This window comes from Colletotrichum paranaense, assembly GCF_030867605.1.
Source record: "Colletotrichum paranaense strain IMI 384185 chromosome Unknown Scaffold_15.1, whole genome shotgun sequence".
Classification (NCBI taxonomy): Eukaryota; Fungi; Ascomycota; class Sordariomycetes; order Glomerellales; family Glomerellaceae; genus Colletotrichum; species Colletotrichum paranaense.
In genome coordinates this window covers 715,453-738,682 of record NW_026848973.1, presented here as the reverse complement: position 1 = coordinate 738,682, position 23,230 = coordinate 715,453, and the positions used below count along the sequence as shown (strand labels likewise).

The window sequence follows — 23,230 nt, the reverse complement described above, 5'->3', positions numbered from 1 at the left end:
GATAGCTAGCTTGTTGAGCTCGAATTATGTCTGCTCGTAGGTTCGCCTCGTTTCGTACCCAATTTACATCATTATTTTCCCAATAATAGTTTCAGGCCCTTCAAAGCTTGCTCGTTAGCCGTGAACAGAATGCCACCGGCCAAAACCGTTCGTCCTAGTCGCATGACTGTCCCTCTCCAAAGGCCCTTTACTCCATCCTCGGCCATGATCGCTCGAAATGACTCCATTGTGCCCACGGCTTTGGCTTGTTGAGCCTTTGTCTTGATCGTGTCAAAGGGTTGCGTCGCTACGGTCGTGACTGTGCCAGCAAGCGCGCCGTTGGCAAAGCTCATGATCGGACCCTCAGGGCTGATTCCCTTGCTACGCTCGAAGTCTTTGATGATACTATAGCTGCCAAGGCGAAATCCCGTGGTGCCGATTTGTTTCAGGGTTGTGGTTATATAGCCGCGCCAAAGAGCCTTCAGAACTCCCTGCTCTCGCGTCAGAGTTTTGATGCAATTCACTGCACCTGTGAATCGTCGCGTTGTCTTGGCATCGTCGATGAGCGCTGTCTTGATGCGCTCGCTCGGTGTGACAATGATCGTGCTGCTGACGATCCCAGCTACCATTCCTGACGCGATACTTTGCATGGGTCCTAGCGTACGCGTCTTCTTGTCTTCGAATACGGAGCGAATGCTGTCGAACGCGACGAACCTCACCGCGTCCTTCCCGATAGACCCCACGATCATCGTGCTGCATCCCTTGTAAAGCGCTGGCAACCCCTCATCGCGCGCAACGCGCAGAACAATCGCGAAGGGGTTCCTTGTCCCTTTCTGGTGCCCATAGAGCTGTACTCGCGTCTTGGCGAACTCAAATGGGTACGTGCAGGCGGCTTCTACACCGCCGGCGATGCCTCCCGCAGCGAGTGAGAGTAGCGGCGATGTCTTGCCGTCCGCCGGAGCGACCATCGCAAACCCAGATCTACCCCGGGGGCGTCTTGATTTTCGAGTTTTTGTTGAAACGAGCACTCTTAATGTATACACAAATCAGGACAAAAGCAAGCCGGCTGGTCGTAATCTTTGGACTCAATGTCGGAGAAATATGTCGATGATTTATGAGGATTGCGACGATCGGCCCGGCCCGGTGTTCGCCTCGGTTAATTGTCGGCCTCGTGAGGACGCTTATCGCCGGATGCTCTTCAAGCTAGGTTACACCTTAGGGGCGATCCAACACCGCACACTGAAAACCGCGGACTCATATTTCAAGTTGTCGATACACCTGACGCGCCTTACACACCACAGACTTCGTCACTAACTATGCGAACATGACCAATAGCGATAGGTAGTTCATCAACTTATCATGGTCCTCTTCTCGTAAGCCTCGATTCTATAAGAAACGTATTGCGGCTAGCTTGTCGTAATAAGGTATATTAATTAAAGGTAAGACTTAAGTATAAAATAGTATTATAATCGTAATAGCTTTGAATAAGCTTGTAAATAATAAGTCGTATAGCTTTAAAAATTAATTATAATTTTGTTAAAAGATATTTTAATAAGAATAATTAAAAGTAATTATAAAATTGAGTATTGAATTAATTATTGAAAAAAACTATTGAAAAGATTATGAAGATTTTACTCTTTAATCCGCTTTAAATTAATATATTATATAGTCTTTATTTTGAAGTAAATATTATACTAACTTAATTAATTACTATTTAATTATTTATTTAATAATTATTTTATTTATTTACTTATAAGTGTTTATTTCTTATTTAATTAAATAATTATAATTATATAATCTATTTATAAGTTTTTTATTTTAAAAGAAATTATTCTTAGTCTGTATCTTTATATATATAACAACTATAATACATAATTAATAAAGAAATATATAAAATTAATATAGAAATATATATTTTATATTAATATATATATTTGTAATTATAATTATCTAAAAAAAAACTTAGAATTTCTTTATTTAAGTAGTGAAAAGAATTATATTAATACGTTCTTTTTTATTATTTAAGCTTTAATGCAAAGGTTATAATGAACTAAGGTTGCTTATATCGGAAAGGCAACGTTTTATTAGGAGATTGTATTATACTAGTACGTAAAAAAGAAGTGCTCTAATCGTCCTTCTCACTGCTGTCCAGTCCATTGAACTGTTTAGGGTTCAAAATCTTGTCCATTATCTTCTGTATGAGTTCACTAGCATGGCATAATGTGTCTCAGAAAATTCCGAGAGCGTATGTGCTGCTCAGCAATTCTAAGGTAGGCCACGAAACAAGGTAACACATAATCCAGGGCGCTCGATGACATTACGCACTCTACTTCCTATTTAATAAAGACGATAAGTAATTTAAATATCATTGGTGGTCTTAGTCTTGCGTTTGTCATATTTCGCAAAATGAGCGCATAGGCGACTGGAAGTTGCACGAGCTAAAACCAGGCCGTTGACGCCGCGTCCTATTAGAAGGGAACATAAAAGTACTGACCCACATGTTGTCTCTTTATCCATGCATGTAATCCGGGTGCAATACGACTTGGGCGCGTCTGCGACGCCATTGCCAAGACCTCCCCAAAACGCGGCGAATTCTTAAAAGGCTAACCGGGAGGATTCTAAGGGGCCAGGCAACGAGTCAAAGTGACTTACGTATGACGCAGTGCCCAACTTCCTAATACCCTTAATATACCGTCCGCTCTTTACTATATATCGATAATTACAAGCCAGGTCATACCCTAAGATCTTATAAGAACTTTTAAATAATAATAAGTCTAGTTAAAAAGGTAAATAATAGAGGTTAGCTATAATAATTAGCTATAATAAGTAGCTATAATAATTAAAAATAGCCTTCCTTAACTATAAAAATTCTAAACTTTAATAGCGATATAGAGGTTTCTTAAAAAAAGGCTAAATAAGCTAATATTTATTATTTTTTATATTAAAGCTTATAAAGATTTTATTATCCTTATTATTTTTAATATTACTCAAAGCTACTCTCTATTTAAACTGAATAAATTTATTAAATAAATTTATTAATATATAAACTACTACTTAAATAACTAATTAAATAACTAGTTAAGAAGTTAGTTAATTAAAATACTATTTTAATAAGAACTTAATTTTTTAATATATAGTTAGTAATTAGTAAGCTAACGATGCCCCTTAATAGGTCTACCTTTTTTAAACTAAGTACCCTTAGTTAGTTTAATATTATAATTATTATAGCTAATATAAGTATATTTAAAAGGTTATAAAATACTTTTTAATAATACGGAATTTAGCTAAGTAATATTATAAATTCTATAAATAACTAAATTAATATAAATATTAAAATTTAATATATTAATACTAACTTAGTTATAATAACTATAATAAATAAGCCGGAGGTATATAAAATTAAAATAATAAGTTAGTATTTTAAATAGCTCTTATAAGCCCCTTTAAATAATTATAATGCTTATAAAAAAGAACGGATTATATTAAACCTAACTATTTGTATAGATTAGTATTAAGAGGTTTTATATATATTGAAATAAGTAAAGGTCGACCTATAAATAGTTAAAAATAATAAAAAGTTACGAACTATTAATAAAACGGAAATAATAGTCGAGTTAGTTAACTACTATTTTAGTTAATAATTAGGTATAGAGCGTAATATACTTAGTTTTCTTTTATACGTAATATATAATACGGCCCCGGTAGATGACTCCGTTAGGGGGCTTAATACTTATAACTTTAATTTTTATTAGCATATTTTATTATAACTAAACAGCTATAATAGTATTTTAAAAAGTCTAAATAAAATTTATTATAAAATCAATATATAAAATTAATAGTTTTAAATTATAAATAAATTATAAAAATAATATTTTTTAAAAATAAAGTAAACTAAATAATTAGTTTTAAAAAACTAAGACGTTTTAATATACTTACTAAGCTATTCACTATATATGTATTAATGTAGCTAGTATACTCGATATCTTTATATATATAGAATCTAGCTACCCAGGAGCCTTTGTACCATTTACGTTCAACAGACAATGGCGCCATATACAGAAAAGTCTGATGGTGTCTTCATATACGGCAATATCCATTGGAGAACTCGGGATTCCGCTCGCTCCCGCGTGAATATGCCATTGAAGGCGGGCTGTGGTCTTGGCCATGTATGTTGGGTAGCAATAGGAAGTGTGGACGGAGGACCACGGTCAAACAGACAGCTATTCGTTCTACTTCGGTGCAGCCATAAACGATATGGGGAATCAAGCTGTTGGGGATCGTCAGATTGTGCCGATTTGGGGGCAGGTCGGACCGTCATGTCTCTATTGCAATGACTGCATCCTGACGCTACCTCGCAGAGCGCGCCTGCATGCCCAGTCCTGCGACTACAACTCAGCTTCGAATGCAAAGCGGAGTATAGTCATATTATGCAGGCCAGAGTTACTGCTAGCAAAAATTCAATGTAAACGTAACAGGATCACTGCAATTCATTGGCCTCATGCTACAGAAGCGTCATGTGTGCTCGCCCAATATATGCAACGCCAGCTGTTCAGGCCGTTCTCCACTGGTCTCAACTGTCTCGACTCTGCTCCTCTGACCTACTTGTAGAGCTGGAGCCAGAATGCTGATTGCCACTTTGGTGACTTTGATCAACCCGCCGGCTGCAGCGTATTCTAACTATTGCTTACGTGCGTCAAAGTTCCGAAGCCCGCAGTGATTCCGCATAAATGAGGTCTTGTGAGAGTGTTGGGATAATGAGAAAACTTTAACTCTCTTGATATAAACCCCATTGCCGGCTTATAGTGCAGACATATCTGTCACAAGCTCCATTCATTCTTCCATTCGAACACGGTCGTTGCCAGTGAGCAAGTGCAGAAGACCTCCCCTTACAAAATGGCTCAGTTCATTCCTCTTTGCAGCTCTCCTTCCCCAGCTAAATTGACGGTGAGTACTCGCTCTCCCGAGCTACATTGACAGCTCACACGTAGTGCATGCTAATGAATGCTATTTCAAGGGCTTAGCCATCCCGACTGAGGCTAACATGGAGGCACGCCAACGCGAGACTTACGCTTCTTTTGGACATGAAGGGATTACAGCGACTGCTAACGCGTACGGCAATCTCATGCAAATCACTCGCTACATTGGAGAAAGTTCTCACAACCCATCGGGCTTCATCCGCGCTGAACTTACCCATTACGACCCTGACGGCTATCGGGGTCGTGTTACCCAGCACGCAAATGGCCTTGCTTCTGTTTCGGCTCGGCCTAATGATGGAGTACATCTCCGTCTTCAAGATAGGGAGATTCTGGGCAATAATTTGCCAGAAATATCCTTTATTCAGAATCGCTGGCCACGCTTTCAATCATCCACTGGCCATGATGTGCAGTATTTTATCAGCAAAGAGACCGTATTCCAGGTATACACGCTAGAGGTTGACAAGCAGAATGGCATGAACCAACCTCTAGATGTGGAGATCCCCGTCAAAATTCGACTTCTGAATCTGAGCAATGGGATAGTCGACGCCGACGCTTCCAAGACTAAGTCAGCTGGCCACCACTCACCTCAAACGCCCCCGAGGCCCGAAGAATCATTTGAACCTTACCCGGGCGAAATCTCGTCTGATGACGATCTTGAAGATGGGATTGACTTTCACGACCCAAGCTTCGAGAACTGGTGCGATGCTTGTGAAGGAAATGGCAAAGTCGAATTCCATCCGAAAGACTCACATCACGATATTGAACAAGGTATCGGCCTGTCTATCACCGTGTTTGTAGGCAATTGTCTGCTACCTCGTCTACCGCGTCGCAACGGCGGCAAAATCATCATCAAGGTCGATCACACGTTTTTGAAGAAATCCTTCAATAAGGGAAAGGTGGAAATCACGTTGGCGTATACATTGAAAAGACTTTCCCCGAGTCTGACACTACCTATATCGCCAGCAGACCTCAGGGCTAAAGATGATATACTTGGCCAGCAATTCGAGACTCTTCAGCTCAAGAAGGACAGGCATCTGAACTTCGTACTCTTGAGGAATGTGGAACATGTTCTGTCTGTCTGTAGCGTGCCCGTTTACTGCGAGTATGGGTGTTCAAACGAAGACCCTCCTATTGCAATCACCTGTGGGGACATCGCAGGTCACAGGATTGTCACTGAAGCAAGTTTGTAGGTTTTCTCCCCTATAGATGGAAATTTGAAACTAATCGGAGCCAGCCATGCTTTCCGATTTCTTCTTCTAGCTTTGAGAGAAGTCAAGCAAATCCTCAAGAATCGGACACAACAGAACTACGGGTGCGACCGAAGTTCGCTAATACTTAACAACGCGCATGCTTGCAACGACAATCTCTGCGAATATTACCGGCGAATTCTCCGTGTATGTCGAGGACATGCCAAGTGGGTGACTGAAACATTGGCGTTGAACCACTGTCAAGAGAACGATACCGACGGAAGGTGTCGACACAACCCAAAAGTTAAGGGGAAGAGTGTTGCATATGATTATGACAAGCATCGTCGATTCTGGGCTAGCGGAAAATCGACTATCGAGACTCGGAGCGTTGCAGTGTCACCTCTGGCTCCTCAGATGGAAGTCGTCTTCCACATCCTCAAATTCGAAGCTTTTTCCGAGTTTTGTGTCGAATTTGGTGCAGAGGCATACGCTCTTGAGCCGACCCATGCTTTCAAAGTCATGGTTGAATCTTGGCTAGAGAACCTCCACCGCAAGAAGCACAATGGACTGCATTCATTTCCCCGCGAGGAAGAAAAACAGAACTCGCTCAAGACGTTTTACTTAGCAGATCATGCAATGATCTGGTGGGCTGTTAGGTCAGCTGAGAAGCTTAAGTTGGGCTCCCAGCTAAGATTTGACTATCGAGAGAAGTTGAAGAAGACTCAAACGCTGCCGTTATTCGGCTCGGATAGGCTACAACGCATTTTCCTGAAAAGATTTACCGCCGAGAATCCGATCTCAAGAAGGATGATGTTCGCTCGGTCTCGAAGTGCGTTGAAAGTAGGGTTCATTTTTGAAGTCGAAGACACAAAAGTCTTCCACGCGGCGAAGCAGAACCTCTTCGCACATAACGGCTTCAAAACCTCATCCATATGGGAGAATACGATGGATTGTCAAAGATACAGCTCGGAGAACGAAGTGTATGAATGGGAACATCCTCTCCAGTTCGCCTTGGCAATGATGCTATCTTCCCAAGGGAAACGTGTTAACTCTATCGATCCTTCAAAAATGTACGAAATTGCGAAAGCAGTTCTGCTGAAAACATCTTCACCGAACGGGCTTATGGCAGGCAAACTTGATTCGCGTCAGGAGCCCACCACGTTCTGCGAGGGAGAGGCGCAAGACCTTTATTGGTCAACTCTCTTTGAGGTCCCTTACATCTTGTGGACGTACCCCTGCCCTGAGTTCGAGCAGGCCGACTCCCAACCCAGAGCCAGTGCCGTGACAGATCAGTTGCCAATGTTGGAAGAAGCGAAGCTGATTGGGTTGATTGAGCAACTCACTCGCCGTCTTCGTTCTCAGGAAGCGGAAGGAGCCGAACCTTTCATCATGGAACGCAACTTACCATTTGGCAGCCATATTGGCCAGAAACGCATTACCGACTTCACCGATGAGTGGCTCTACGATGAACCAAAATCTGTCAACTTTTCGCCAAAGCTCAGTTGTGAACAACTGGCTGAGTTCGCGAACAAGCATGGCGCAGACGAACGAGGCGGGAAGTCATTAACAGCTGACAAGGCAAGTGCTGATGTAAGACACCAGGCAATCCGACACCTTTCAGCAACAGAAAGTGACAACTCCCTGGATGAAAGAATGCAGACGGAACTACATACAGAGCTTCGACTTCCAATCACACGAGAAACTGTCCAAAATGTCCTCAAATCCACCCCAATGCTGGGGTTAGTCGTGGATGCTCAAGACAAACGCGCGCCAAATACCGTACTGGCGGCCAGCATAACAACGACTGACACCAAAGAAATCTTAACACCTATACAGAGTCTCGAGGACCTTCGTGCTTACCTTCAAGCTCCACGCACGAGGGAAAATTCCAAGAAGAGACTTGTGCAGTCCTTCCAGAGCATATCAACAACAGCACTGATTTGTGATCTGGCACTGCCTAAGGGCGGGGGAATGACCCCCTTTTTCGAGCGTCATGCCCGGTATCAGATATACCAGTACGACAACGCAGAAAAGATCTTCAATTTCTGGGCAACTGAGCTGCACCTGTCTTTTTGGACTCTTCACAAAGGCCCCAAAGAAAAGATAAGCCGCCAGAAAGCACACTGTTTGCCACTAGAGGATGCGATACCGTTCCCAATATTCGGCTACGCCGACAACAAAATCACCAAGCGCTCAGGCAAGACCTCTAAACTTTGGGTGCAGCGAGCCATCACAAGCTTCAGATTTGAAGGCGACTTTCTCGACCGTTACTGGACATGTTACTTCTTCGAGCATGATCCCTCGAGGCCTACTCCTCTTGGAAGTATAGAGAACAACGAAATGACTCCCAATGCCTTTAGCGGAACCGCCACGACCAGGAAGTCCAAACTCGAAGCACTATCATCTAGAGAAAAGTCTGGCCGTATTCCCGACCCTCTATTCACACTTCGAGACTTTGACGTCAGACACAAGTTGAAGGATATTTGCAAACATGATGCGTGGAGGCAACGCAGGGTTCTGGAACTTATCTTGTTTCACAGAAGTCTGGAGCAGATGATTAAAGGCTCCAACAGTGTTCTGGAACAAGTGAAGGAGGAAGTAAACAAAGCTTTCCGCCCAGGCAAGACAGGCAAGGAGACTGCACTCGGACACAATATCCCGACCCTCGAAGAGTCAATTACATTGTTACAAGCATCCCACAACGACAATTACTTTGATGCGAATAAGCTGTGTCGCAAGCTCGGATACCTTCTAGAGGCGATCTGTCTGAATCTCGACGAGAACATGGCAACAATCCAGGACTGGCTGGAGCGGGAGAAACGACTGGAGCGCCCAAGATGGACAGAAAAAGATGAGCGAAAGTTTTCAAAGCCTGTTTCCATGTGGAATGATTTGAACGATGACAAGCTTCTGGAGCTAAAAAGGTGTAGAGATGAAATCGCCTCCTACAACTCGTCGCTCTCGAAAAAGCTGGAAGACATGCGTACCGAGTTAGAATTTAGGGGAGACAACGGTATCCGACTTTTTACCTATGTCACAGCGATTTTCCTCCCTCTTGGTTTTGCTACCAGTATTTTTAGCATGAGCGAGGCACCCTCGGCGGCGACACTAGACTCTATGATCAAGACAGGGCTTATTGCTCTAGCTGGCACGCTGATCGTTTTGGTCAATGCCGACGTCCTGGAGAGAGTCGTGTGGCCGTTTGTTATCATGATAAGGTGTTTGGGATACCCGCTCGCTGTCTTGTTCTCCTGGTGGTATGATATGAAGGACAAAATGGGCGAGAGAAGAAAGAAAACAAATGAGGGCTTCCCAGATATCCAGTCCCTTGGTAATCGGAGGACTACAGTCGAGAATACCTCGCCAGTATGACTGGATTTACAGGATGGCTGATATTTGTACGACGTGGGTTAACAAGTTGTCTTCAACACCAAAACATGTCAGTCTCCCGAGGAAGTTGTCACGGGGTCTGTGCAAGTTAAATGAGATAAATCGTTAGGAAAAAGACAGAATAGATAAATATTCAACATTCAGATCTTGACGTCGAAAAGCTCCGCTGAAATGAGCGGGTCTGGTAAGTTATTGAGTTGGAGCCATGGGAGCAAAGGGCCAGGGGTACGCCATCGACTCAGACTTGAGGACAGAGCTACCAAGTATTCCCAGCCCAAGTTTCTTACTTGCTAGTCGTGAGTATCAGAGTAAGAATGAACCTTGTTTTCATACGACGCTTGGTAGCAATCGAGCGCATGAGTTGGTGAGGCTTAGGGGGAGGGCCTTTGATAACCTACCGGCACGCCCACTCTTCTGATTCAGTACGCCTCGACATATAATTTTTCTCCACATACCGGCTACAAGCTGAATATCTCGGCCTCAGCTAGCTGTTGGTGGTGGAGCAGGTGGACCTAGAATTCCTTTGGTTGCGGCACGGCCATCTACGACAGTTAGGCAGCAGCATTACAGAAAATTTCACTCTAGCATCAAAACAGGATACCCCTATATTGAGCTGGCTGCCTCCGAGAATGATACATGTAATCTAGGGCTCAAAGTTCTTTACCTCTATCACTTGCCTTTTAAAGACAAGATGCAATGTTGACAATGGACCGAAGGCATGTTCGTGGACATCACTCGGGCAGTGCGCTTGGACCCCTGAATGCGGATGAGGTTATGTCGTGGGTTGTGAAAAGTCCGCCGAGTATCAATGTTCGCTTCATGCAGCTTGAAAACGCGGGATCTTATCTTATGGATCCCCTGCGTCAAGATGAGCCATATATTGACGTTTACTGGGCAGGATGCTCTTTGCTGCAGGTAGTACAAGGCGCTTTTTGACCCTTTCTACCTTTGGGACACTCCAGGGCAGCCCCTTGCTGAACCGCACAAGCGACCTAGAAAGCCTTGGAGAGATGTCGGTGATGCTCTATATTTTAAGAAAATCGGCATTTGATCAAACCCATTGAGTGACTACTTGGGGGTTCTTCTACCTTAAAGTAACGAAGTCTGGGTGCTTGGTTGCCTGCTTCATCGTGTAATACCAGCTTCCGAAGATGTCCTAACTTTGGTTGCCATGTCCACTATGTAAGGTTCTGGCAATACAAGTTGGTAATAGCTTCCAATTCATCTCAATATTCATGCGACGCGTCATCGCTCAAATGCACTTTCCTGGTGCCTAGAATCGTCTTCCGGCGGCGTCTTGGCGACGCCTAGTTCCCAAGATCATCAGCCCGAATCCAACTGCAGACAACTTATCCGCAGCAAGATAAGTGCAAATGTCATGAATGGCAATACGAGGAAGTGGGCGAGTTCCAGCAGCACAGCCTTTGTGTAGTCCAAAAAAGGGAACTGAGACACCATGGATGCCATACCTAAGAGATTGCCAGCAAGCTTCAGAGCTTGATAGCCCAATGAAGAAGTCACTAATAGGTACTCACAGGAGTGATGCGGAGTATATGGTCTATCTCAATTGGCATTCGCCCGAGGTCGCGTACTTTTCTTTGGTCAAAAGTGGCAATTACCCCTAAAGCATGCATCTAAATCATTGAGCAGAATGCCTCCCCGTTGTGATGAAGACTCAAGAGGTGGTCCACGTACCAAAGGAGGCTTCAGGAGCGGCAGTCAGGAGTCCTCGAGCAATAATGAAAACGAAGTATAAATCCATGGAAGCATCCCACCATATATCAGCCAGATTCATCAATGCCCCAATACAATCAATCTCAGTGTCGAACTCTTAAGACGTTATCATGTTCTCATTCAATCTCGAAAGCTCGCTCTCAGGCTCCGACCTGCCACTGCGGATAACGCTTTGCCTTCTTCACTTCGTCTTTGGATCCATCTTCTTTGATATCATACACTGGATTGCCCACCGGTCCAACAGATCTCGCTTCCGAATACTACGACTACTTGCCAAGGCTCATTCAATCCACCATCAATACTTTGATCGTAATCTGAGATTCAACGAGCGATTCCGTCATCGAAATATTGTCTGGCATCTATCACTTGAGGTGTCTTGTCAGATGATTGGGAGCACAATGAGCTGGCTTCTCGGCCCTTTGTTCGTGCACAAGGCTTCACTTTCCCAGTTCCATGACCTGATCATCATACTCTCAGTCCAAGCTGGTAGAGCAGCCGTAGTGGCATGGAACTCTGGGAACGATTCAAATCATATTCCTTACCCGCGGCTTCCGAAAGACCCTTCCACCTTCTTTGTTGGGCCTGAGTACCATGCCCTCCACCACATCGAACCTCTTGCCTACTTTGGGTCAATGGTGCGCCTGCTCGACTGGTTCCTCGGTACCGGGGTCTCACTCAGGGGCCGGCGCGTAACGATGACGGGGTCCAGGGGAGCCCTCGGCCAGGCCCTAACGAAGAAGCTTCACCTTCAAGGTGTTCGATGCATTCATACCCCCAGATTTGGAGTCGACTGGACGTACGGCGACTATTCCTACTTTGAGTCTATCCTTGCAAACACCGATATACTCATTCTCGCCCATGGATCCAAGAACGACGACAATGCCCACAAGGCAAATTGCGAGTCCCATGTTGCTATCATAGAACTGTTTAAGAAATTTTGCGAGCGGCGAAAACTTGGATTACTGCCAGAAGTTTGGTACATTGGTAGCGAGGCCGAATTTCATGGGGCATGGACGAAAGACATGGAGGGCTACACACAATCGAAACGCGCATTCGTACCGCACGCCCAAAGATACTATGGAGACGAGTTCTTCAATTATCGACACATAGTTCCGGCAGCGTTTACCTCGAGAATGGGACGCGGCTTCATGTCTGCTGATTTGGCGGCCAAAGTGGCTCTGTGGTGGATTTGTACAGGCGCACGTTACGTTCCAGTTACATATACCGGGTTCGCATATCTCAATTTCTTCAGGTTCAGACTGGGAGGCCTCGCTATTGGTTCGCCAAAGGGCACATCTCGAGGAGCTTCAGAGATATTGCGCATCATTGATGGAGGACGGGCCAAACTCTGGCCTTGACAAGAGCCATCCAAGAAAACATACATGTAGAGACTTCACTCTGTATTTGTATTAGTTCTGTAAAGCCTCGGCATATTTTTCAAGACAAAGTTCATCTTCAATCTCCCAACATCTCCTTTTTCAATCATTCTCGAGTTCCGGATGACTTTCGTAGCTTGAACCCACATCTCAGAAGCCAAGATGTCAGTTGCGGGTCGTGGGCGACCAACGTTTGCGTCTAGTATCCACACGAGGGCTTCAACCACCCACCTCAAGCCCACATGATCGTCTCGTCGCCATGCGAGCCTCAAGAAAGTAATCCCAGTTCGATTGGTCTATTAGTCTAGTTGGTTAGGACGTCGGATTCTGATTCACAATTGAAAATCAGTCCCTTCCGTAAGCCCAGGTTCGAATCCTGGATGGACCTTTACGTTTTGCACTTCATGATAGAAGTGTATTGAGGCGTCATATTGTTAAGTTTTGACTCTGTGATCGTATTTCAGGACCAGTGTTTGGCGGCCTACGAGCGTCGCAAGGCTGGAATCCTCTAAATATTTTGTTCTCGCCTAAATACATCTACCTGGCGGAGATGATGTTCACTTGCACTATAACTACCATGGTGTTGAAACTCTCATCTAAGTTTAACAGCCGCAGTTGCCCCGGAGCTCCGAACCCCCGATTAGCAGGTCGGCATGCGGATTTCCGTTACGTATGACGCAGAAAAAACGGGAGCCGTATTCGGACTGGGTACTCCAGGCGAAACAGAGCACCCTAACTACGAGCTTCAGTTCAGACTTCTATGTGACAGGTTGATGCTACTATATGAGATGGTTTTTTTTTTTTTTTCGAATCCCGCGGCTTTAGTCGAACTAGTCATATGCCGGCAGGTTTTGAGTTTACTCGAGGATGGGGAAGTACGGCGGGAAGCACGGCACCTGCTAGGTTAAGGTTACTGATGCTATCAACTTCAGGCGAATCTCGCAATGTTTTATGAACCAAGGTAAGCCGCGGTCAACTCACAACTTGAACGTATCTCGAAGCCTCCAGCAGTTAACTCTGGCCAAGATCAACATACATAGCAGACTAATCGAAGTTCTTGCACAATGCACGCAATCGATGTTCTTCAGTCTCTAGAAGCCTGCGGGCTCTCCTTTCTCGTCGGAATCATCCTCCATGTTTCCGTCTTCCAATCCGGCGAATGGGATCTCTCGGCACAACGCATCATCACGAACTTCACACTCGCCTATGCAGCAACTGTCGGGGTCACCATGGCGTTGCCGTCCTTGATCCCCATGGTTTCTAGAACCTCATTGGAAGCGACCAGCTTGGCCCAAGTCTCCAAAGTTAGTGCTATACTCTTGTCTTCACTTACGGCAGGCATCTACACGAGCATGTTAGTATACCGAGGCCTATTCCACCGCCTGCGTGGATTTCCCGGCCCCTTTCTTGCCAAGTTCACAAATCTCTACGTCACGTTCAAGATCTGGAACCGGATGCACCTCCATGAGGACGTGCGAAAGCTACACGAGAAGTACGGCGATGTGGTGAGGATTGGCCCGACCGAACTCTCGATCAACAAGCCCGGCGCCATCGACGCCGTCTTCCTGGACACGGATTGTATGAAAGGACCATGGTATAATCTGCTTCATCCCATGGTCTCAATGCAAATGGTTCGCGATAAAGAGGCGCATTCTAGACGACGAAAGGCGTGGGAATATGGCTTCACCTCGAAATGTAAGTCATTATGGAGACGTTGGCAGAAGTGACCGATATCAATGCTAGCAGAGACTGATGAACGGCACCACGCAGCACTTCGCGATTACGAGCCCCGCGTCCTCAAATACACCGACCAACTCCTCGCCGGCATCGAAGCCAGCGCAGGCTCCAAGTTCAACGTATCCCTGTGGTTCAACTTTTACAGCTTTGATGTCATGGGCGAGTTCTCCTTGGGCCATGGGTTCCGCATGCTTGAAGATGGCGTCGCGCACTTTTACATGAACTCGCTGCACGACGAGACCAAGGCCGTCGGGCGCTTTACGCACGCCATGTGGGCTCTGCCGCTCTATCGCAAGATGGCGATTTGGAATGCTGGCGTCAAGAAGTTCAAGACGTGGATCTCGGGCCAGGTGCAACAGCGGATTCAGAATAAGCCCGAGAGCCCCGATATATTTACGTGGGTGTTGGAGGACTACGAAGCTAAGAAGGGACGCTCCGTCCAAGATATGCTTAATTTGTACGGAGACTGTATCTTAATTACAGTTGCTGGAAGGTAATGCTCTCGCAGCAAGTGATCCCATTTTCTCGGGCCACGGATTATTGACTCGCCTTGATGGTATTTAGCGACACTGTGGCAGCTGTCCTGTCATGCCTGTTCATGGAGCTGGCCCGGCATCCGAAAGAGTACAGGAAACTGCAAGACGAAGTCGATGGGTACTTCAGAGGACATGACAAGCCTGAACATGCCGCCCTTTCAAAGCTACGATATCTTCAAGCCTGCATCGATGAATCATTACGTCTGCATCCACCTGTGCCATCGGGTGTCCAGCGAATGACGCCGCCAGAGGGTCTTCAAGTAGACGACGTCTGGCTTCCTGGAGACACCATTGTCTTTGTGCCCTCGTATACACAATACAGAGGTGAGTCACTCTCAAAAGTTGAGCAGCAAAAGTTGCAATTTGATTTGTCTCGGAGTACGGACGTGGATGGGTTACTGATAAACTTGCCAAATGATAGACGCCAGGTTCTTTGAAAGACCAGACGACTTCATCCCAGAACGATGGATCGACCAGCCAGAGTTCATCAAGAACGCTTCAGTCTACGTGCCATTCTCGACAGGTGAGTTTCTGACTGCCTCTTTCCCATCGAGTGAGCTAAACGGCGACCTTGCTAACTTCACTCTCAAGGACACGACGTGTGTATCGGGAAACAGCTCGGCCTCCTAGAGACGCGATTTGTGACCAGCGCCATCGTGCATAAGTACAACTTGCGATATGCACAGGGGCAGACAGGGGAGATATTCCTGGAGGGCAACAAGGATACGGGTACGCTGACCGTTGCTCCGCTCAATGTGGTATTCTCGCCGAGGAAAGCGTAAGCGTGGGGGTGGGTTCGGCGAAGTTGTCTCATCTCCCGTCTTTATATGCAGCTTGCAGAAATTTCCCGGTCCGGGGAGGTTGGTTGTCAACTTATCAGGGTCTCAACACTACGCAGGGCATGCTACTATTGGTTGCATGGGTGCGTGATTTATGGGATGTAGTATGTAGAGTGTACTATTCTTCTCGTATATGTTCCTGGCGTAGGTACCTACACCTACCAGTGCTACCTATGTGCAGATATTTGCAGACTCAACTGCGAGCGTGAGGTTCAAACTTGGAATATTATGATGTGTCGAAAGAGAAATACTCGCTGTCATGCCGTGCTCACCAACATCGCTGATGATTCCGAGAGAAAAATGCGCATTAAGCCTTGCCGTACGTCGCTCGTATCCGTCGCTCCAAATGCTCCCGACTGGTAACAGGCTCGGCACTTTCGTACCCCTTTCTCCTCAAAACCTCCAAAAACTCGGCACCTGCACCGCCGCCGCCGCCATCCCCTCGGTCCTCCTTGATGGGTGCCAACACGACGTGGCGATCAGGCTGTATGAACACGGGTATACTTAACCTCGCGACATTCTCGCTCGCGGACCTGGGAAAGGCGACCCTGTGCACCGTAGACCGCAGCCTCCCTGCGGTCCAAAACTCCAGGGCGTCGCCTATGTTGACGACAATGGCATTGGGGATGCAGGGGACGTCAGCCCACGCGGAGGGCTTGTTTCCTCCTCCTCCTCCTCGCAGGACCTGAAGGCCGCCCTGGTCCGAGGGCTGGCGGAAAAGCAGGGTAAGTGAGCCGTAATCGGAGTGGGCACCCGCTCGGATATCTTCCGAGTTAGAGGTTGGGGCGTCGTCTGGAGGCGAGGAGGTGGTGGTGGATGATGAGACCTCGGATACCGGGGGATAGTTTATGAGACGCATACGACAACATTCGCCAGTATGGGCCTTTGATAGAAAATCTCTTGGCATCTGAAGTGAAGAGTTTAGTTATACCCAGCCCCTCATTTTGATGGCTCCTCCGCGGTAGGATGTCATATAAAACACTTAGATGGCAGCACTCACGCCTAATCCAACTGCAAGTCCTTCCAAAAGAGTCTTTGCGAGGTTGTCGCAACCCGCAAAGAAGGCCGCCATTGTCTCTCGGCGGGACTCCAACTCGGTTGGAAGCAGCTGCGTCGTTTTACCGGGGTCTGATAGGTAAAAGGACTCTTTAACGTCGCCTGGCCCTGCTCCCGAAAGCCTGTTCCACCCCACAAACATCAACATCTGAGCGTGATCCCACTGTTTCTTTACGAAAGGGGAAACACCATAAGCATGGTAGATGGGGCTGAGCACAACATACGTTTCTTCTCTCATACCGGTGTAACCCTAAGCGAGATCAAACCACGCAGTCAGCACCGCAAAAGATTAATCGCCGATCATATTCGTCCAACAACATGTACATAAATCCATCCTGTTTCTACGCCCTCTCGTTCCCGGTTGCTGAAAGAGAGAGAAAGAGAGACGGGCAAGAGACAGGACTATTCAGGCGAGGTGCAGAATACAAAACAGGAAAACTCACCAGGTCACCGCTGCCGTTGGCGTACACCAACTTCTCTTCAAGGGGTGAGCTGAAGAAGCTCTTGGCAAGAGCAAACATGTCGGCTGCGACGTCGTCGCGCAGCTCGTGGCCAACAACGTAGAAGAAACCGGGATCCTTGCCGACGCGCATGAGGTCGGCCGCAAGGTCCTCGACCGAGTCGAAGGACCGCAAGTCAACAACTGGTAGCGCCGCCTCCGACTCCGCCGCCGCTGCGGCCACGGTCATGGTTGGCTCGTTGGTTTTCGGCGCACCGCGCAGACGCGCAAACTGGGGTTTGCAAGACGGGGGGTGTTGGACAATGGTATTCTTGTAACACCCTTCTCGCTCTGGAACAAACATAAAGATTACGCAGGGGATGCAGATGTGGACAGTGGACTTTTAGTACAAGCAGGAAGCGTCTGTGGTTTCTGATAATATCGCGCGTAATATGCCTTTGAGAATTTTCGTCCGATCCGAGTTGCGCGCCCGACAGGAGGCAATGAAGCGCGGGTATTAAAGTATGCAGGATGAAATGAATGATGTATGCGGCATGGGCGAACGCCACTTTCACAGCAGATAGTGATAAAAAATGTCCAAGCTCCTCGAGTTAAGTAACAACTCTTGGTTGCGCATTTTCGCTTTCTCTCTAGCAGAACGAACCCCTCTTCCGACGGACCGACCTCGAGATAACCTCGTGGGGAATTGGGGGTTCCGCGGTCTCGGAGGCGGTTAAAGCTGTAGAATCAGAAGAAACAGCGGCAGATTCTCCATCTCAGAGCCCGCTCATTTTACCTTTTTGTCACTCTTTTTGCCCGTCTTGAGAGGAGCCCCGCCGCGGGAAACACACGTGGGCTTGCTGGGTCTCGGGGTCCTCGAGGCGTTCGACGGGCCAAAGAGAAGGGGAGAGTGACCGCCCGTACAGACGCCAGACGCAACCCTAAACTGGGTTAATTCCTCTCTTTTGGAGAATGGACGGCGGGGGCGGGGGTTCAAGGCCGCGGTTGACGATCGATATGTGTGACGAAGAAGCGGCAGTGCCCGCGCGTATGGCCCCATGACCGGTCCAGTTTCCCATGCAGAAAAAGGCTCCGCAGAGAACGACGAAACATACTGTGGAGATAAGCGCAATCGTGATCTCGATTCTTGACTGAAGCCGTCAAAAGTCATGTCTCAAATGAGGGGTCTAAAGGTGATGGAACGGGCGATGGTGTTGCTCGAGCCAATCGCGATTCGTTACCATTTCCCGAGCCACATAAATTTTGCGGCCGAGACAGCGAGACAGTGGCTGTTGAGCTGTTGAGCTGTAGAATGCCAGAGTGCCAGAATGTGACAGTTCCCTCGATTTTCCTGTTTACTGCGATGTGCGGGATACATAGCATGATGGAGAGGACGTCTGATTGGTATCTGTACGGGAGAAAGTATCTGGCGATGTGCTTGAGGCAACGGCGCAACGGTGTAGGAACACGCAATGCAGCCTACTTCTCCGTAGACTTACATAGTCGAAATCTGAGAGGGAATCAGGTTGATGACCCTGTCTTGAATGTCTCATGTGATAGGCCTGCGTCGGTCCGCTCTGCTCCAACACGCCAAGCGAAATCGAAGAGCAAACAAAATCCCATTCCCCCTAGCCCATCCAGATCCAACACGTGATAATCCTGCTTTCGTACCCACAACGTAAGCAGGAGGAAAGAAAAGAGAAAAACACCCCCGGCGTGAACTAGAACCCGAAAAGATCCTTGCCCCAATTCTCTTTTCCCCTCCCTACCGAGAGCCTGGTCCGCGCCCCCTTCTGCCCTGGGTTCTATCCACATTCCCACACTTTTGGGGCCAGGGATCATCGTCACCGCTGCAGGTTCTGCATGGCAGTGGAGGGGCGGGCACGTCGTGGATCGTGAAATTGACCGCGCATCCCACGAGGGAAAGAGTCCGAAAGGGACGGCGGGAGGGGGTCATGTACGGTAGTTTGAGTCCAGGTTCTCTTCCAACTGCATGATATCAAACGCGATATTTGTCGTAAACCTGGAAGTTCAGCTTACGAAGTATTACATGGCGTCCCCTCTAGCTTCTACAAACCTTGCCTCTAGAGTCTTTTCCCCCCTCCCAAGTTCCCCAACCCCCAACCATATCCTCCCTTTTCGCCATGGATGTTCCCATAGCCTCCGTCACCTTTCAAGTCCCGCTATTCGTAGACCGAGGTGCTGATATCTTGTTTCAAAGGACTGGAGCAAACCCGGCCGCCCATCTACAATATTGCGCCGGGATGGTTGGAACCCCCTGAAGTGGTATCATCGGTGAAAGCTGACCCTGCACTTGGTCAGCCAGGGCTTCGCAGGCGCACCCTCCATCATGTATGGCAATCCATACACAGTAAGGTAAGACCACTTCCCTCTTGCTCTTTTCTTTTTCCTCTCCTGTCAGCCTGTCGGTGGCCCGTTGGGCAAGTCGCTAACCACGCCTCTGGGATTTCTGTCTCGCCCGCTTGGTCAACCCTTTGCCCGGGACAGGTTCCGCGTCCAGCATCCAGCTCCTCCAGACCCAGACTCCCGGTACTATCAAGTTCCGTACGTAGGCATTGAACATGAAATGGAAACGCTCCAGAGACACATATATCAGCCGTGAAGGACAACCCAAGTCCCAACCACACTGTGTCTCTACACATTGCCCTGCCTCCTCCTTTCATTCCAAGTCCCCCTCATAGCCTCCAACTTTTTAACCTTTTGCCCGTTACGCATTGCACGTAACTGAACACCCCACGATCTGTGCGACGTAACTAAGCTTTCCGTACGAAACTTTGACAAGCTAGACGCTAAAAAAATCGAATCAAACAAAAGAAAAAGGCCCGCCTCAAAATCGTCCGGTCCGCTTACGGTCTGGCCTAGCGCCCTCCCCGTCTCCCCTCTCTAGATCTCTCCCGCACCGCCTCACTCCTAAGTAAGGTCCGTCTCATATCTTCATTGAAAGAGGCCGGACTCACTCAAGAACCCTACCTACTGTACTGGCCCCCATCCCATCCCGTTTCTTCCTGAGCGGGCCCCTTCCCCCATCTTCCCGCCCTCCACATTCACCCGCCTCTTGGTCCCCGTCCTCTTGCCAAACGGGCGGGCATACACACCGCAGTAGTTCGCAGAGCCGGCGTCGCGGCGTACATCACGCATTCCTCAAGTGAACACCACCAACACCTTACAACAACCCGCTTCCTCAGCGGTACATCCCAGCAGTGAGAAGTTGGAACTAGACAGGGAACTAGCAACAAGAATCTGTTGTGATCATCGACGGTGTCCCACGGTGCCCTTCTCCGGCCAAACCCCCACCGGCGCCAAAACAGCCAAGATGACGACCGCAACGGCCCTCCTCCGCCGCGTCCAAGTCCCCCGCGAGACGGACGTGGCAACGACAGCCTACATGAACCGCGACACCCGGCCCCTCCCGCCTTCCCGCCGCACCTACGGGCCCTGGCAATTCGTTGGCCTCTGGGTCGTCACCGGCTCCTTCAACATCGGCGGCTGGACGACGGGCTCCTCCCTCATCGCCCTCGGCCTCAACGTCTGGCAGGCCATGTTGACCGTCATCATCGGCCACTGCCTCGTCGGCCTCATCTGCGTCCTCGCCGGCGGGCCGGGCGCGAAATGGCATATCGGCTTCTCCATCCTACAAAAGGCCTCCTGGGGCATGCGCGGCGCTCTCTTCCCGCTCGTCCAGCGCATCGTATTATCGTTTATATGGTACTCTACACAAGTCTACTGGGGCGGACAATGCGTACGCACCTTCATCGCCTCCATGGCCCCGTCCTTCAACAACCTCGACACCCCCCTCGCCAACGGCACAATGACGGTGGCAGACTTCATCGGCTTCATCATCTTCTCCCTCCTCTGCCTGCCCCTGATCTACATCCGCCCAGAACGCTACCACATCCCCTTCGCCGTCGCCGCCTGCACCGTCATCCCCACCGTCTTCGTCCTCTTAATCTGGTGCCTCGCCACAGCCCGCGGCGCCGGCCCCATGCTCCACGACATCACCTCCACCGCCGGCGTCAAGCAAGCAACGGGCTCCCACCTGGGCTGGATGCTCGCCCTCGGCATCTGCACGAACATCGGCGGCATCAGCACTCACATCTTCTCCCAGTCCGACTTCACGCGCTTCGCCCGCCGGCCCCGCGACCAGCTCGCCTCCCAGCTTGTCTTCGTACCTGTCAACACCATCCTCGTCGCCTTCGTCGGCATCGTCTGCACCTCGTGCGCCGCCCAGCTCTTCCCCAAGACGCAGGGCACGCTCGTCTGGGAACCCTACCGCTTCCTCGACGCCCTCCAAGCCCACTACGACAACAGCGCGGGAGCCCGCGCCGCCGTCTTCTTCGCGGCCCTCGCCTTCATCTTTGCCCAGTTCGGCATCGCCGTCGCGGAGAACGCACTCTCCAACGGCATCGACCTCTCCGCGCTGCTGCCGCGCTACTTTAACCTTCGCCGCGGCGGGTACCTCACCGCAGCCGTGGCCTTTATCATGCAGCCATGGCAGCTCCTCAACGGCGCAAGCAAGTTCCTCACGGTTATGGGCGGCTACGGCGTCTTCCTGGGTTCTATGACGGGTGTCATGTTTGCGGATTACTACCTCGTTCGCGCGCGGCGGCTGAAGCTGACAGACCTGTACGAGGCGAGCAGCCGGAGCGTGTACTGGTACCGCGGGGGCGTCAACTGGCGCGCCGGCGTGTCGTGGACGGTGGGCACGTTCTCCCTGCTACCCGGGTTCGTGCAGCGAGTGCAGGATCCGACGGTTGAAAAGGCGGGGTGGTCGCACCTGTACTACCTCGCTTGGCCGTTGGGTTGTACCCTTGCCGTGGTATCGTATTGCCTACTGCATGCTGCGTTCCCGATTCGGGACCCTCATGCGGTTGACGACGCGGACTATTTTGGTACGTTTGGGCCGGCGGAGAGGCCGGTGCTGGACGGGGAGCAGCTTCCGTCGTCGTCTTCCAAGGCGTCTGATAGAGATGATTCGACTAGCAAGATTCGTGAGGAGCCCGATGAGAAGAGGGTGTGAAGGCGGATAGGTATTTGAAGGACGTGTGTTATGATCACGAGCCAGCTCTTGTCGTTTTCCTTGTTATAGCGCGCGGGATACCTTTTGTTGTGCATGCGGTTTCTGCCCGAATAGAATATGCCATAATGGCTCTAATGACTTACCATCAATTCTGTCGTCAGTTCAAGTGTGAGTGAGGTGAGATGTGACGTGTCGGAAGAGGCGATGAAGCGGCAGCCTGCCGTCGACCCAATGTGTATGTTCCACTCGACCCATCATGAGTACATAACTCTAAGAAGGACCTGTTTTTCGTGCTAAATGTGACGGTTCATCTGCAAGTCTTCCTAGTGTTGCTGGTATTGGTTGCAACTCACACTGCAAAGGTGCATATTTCACACCACCAGGATGATAAGAAGTGAACATGTTCAAGAGAATGGGGTGGGTGGCCATCATGCACACTTATTGGATCCAAACCACCACTCAATCAATACCCTGGTTTCTACCTTCAAGCCCCTAGTAAGCCCATCAATCCACATTGCGCCAATTCATCATCTCGCCTCGTGAATCGTGACATCCCCCTCCTCCACCATCCCGCGCCATCATCCACCTCAAAGAACCTTAAAGGACCTTCCCCTGCTCAACCCCATTCATGTAGATAGTGCAAAAGAGGGCAAAATGACCCAAAAGGGCCAACCGGATTCAAATGGGTCCCACATCGTACGAGCCCTGCATGGAAGATCGTCCCCAAGTGCCGATGCGGGAGACAACGAGAAGCAAAAGACGCCGTGTTCCACCGCACAAAGGCGGGGTTGCGGGCGGATGAGCTGCTGAATCCATAGATGAACCGATTCGGAACCCAGCGACTGCGACCAGGGCACTTGGCCGCCTGTGCGCTTCAATTCCTGAAAACGGCATGTCAATAGAAATGTAAGCTGTCTATTGAGTGTCAATAACGTCAAAGGTC

The 23,230-nt window shown here is 48.7% G+C and overlaps 6 protein-coding genes across 6 annotated transcripts; 4 read left to right on the top strand and 2 right to left on the bottom strand.

Annotated features, from left to right (window-relative positions):
* Positions 1–71: 71 nt before the first annotated feature.
* Positions 72–947, bottom strand: CPAR01_14449 (uncharacterized protein; the record flags this gene model as incomplete). Its single annotated transcript, XM_060498700.1, has 1 exon — positions 72–947. The coding sequence occupies one exon, from the start codon at positions 945–947 to the stop codon at positions 72–74; it is 876 nt and encodes a 291-aa protein (XP_060342761.1).
* A 3,925-nt stretch (positions 948–4,872) lies between these two features.
* On the top strand, positions 4,873–9,514 carry CPAR01_14448 (uncharacterized protein; the record flags this gene model as incomplete). The annotated part of the gene is made up of 3 exons (XM_060498699.1): positions 4,873–4,923; positions 4,994–6,141; positions 6,190–9,514. 3 exons carry the CDS (start codon positions 4,873–4,875, stop codon positions 9,512–9,514), a joined length of 4,524 nt encoding a protein of 1,507 aa, XP_060342760.1.
* Positions 9,515–11,376: 1,862 nt separating this feature from the next.
* Positions 11,377–12,624, top strand: CPAR01_14447 (uncharacterized protein; the record flags this gene model as incomplete). Its single annotated transcript, XM_060498698.1, has 1 exon — positions 11,377–12,624. The coding sequence occupies one exon, from the start codon at positions 11,377–11,379 to the stop codon at positions 12,622–12,624; it is 1,248 nt and encodes a 415-aa protein (XP_060342759.1).
* Positions 12,625–13,706: 1,082 nt separating this feature from the next.
* Positions 13,707–15,697, top strand: CPAR01_14446 (benzoate 4-monooxygenase cytochrome P450; the record flags this gene model as incomplete). Its single annotated transcript, XM_060498697.1, has 5 exons — positions 13,707–14,337; positions 14,413–14,872; positions 14,944–15,239; positions 15,337–15,438; positions 15,507–15,697. The coding sequence occupies 5 exons, from the start codon at positions 13,707–13,709 to the stop codon at positions 15,695–15,697; spliced, it is 1,680 nt and encodes a 559-aa protein (XP_060342758.1).
* A 364-nt stretch (positions 15,698–16,061) lies between these two features.
* CPAR01_14445 (2OG-Fe(II)oxygenase superfamily protein) lies at positions 16,062–17,499 on the bottom strand (the record flags this gene model as incomplete). The annotated part of the gene is made up of 3 exons (XM_060498696.1): positions 16,062–16,661; positions 16,755–17,060; positions 17,254–17,499. The coding sequence occupies 3 exons, from the start codon at positions 17,497–17,499 to the stop codon at positions 16,062–16,064; spliced, it is 1,152 nt and encodes a 383-aa protein (XP_060342757.1).
* Positions 17,500–20,583: 3,084 nt separating this feature from the next.
* On the top strand, positions 20,584–22,287 carry CPAR01_14444 (NCS1 nucleoside transporter; the record flags this gene model as incomplete). The annotated part of the gene is made up of 1 exon (XM_060498695.1): positions 20,584–22,287. The coding sequence occupies one exon, from the start codon at positions 20,584–20,586 to the stop codon at positions 22,285–22,287; it is 1,704 nt and encodes a 567-aa protein (XP_060342756.1).
* Positions 22,288–23,230: the final 943 nt, after the last annotated feature.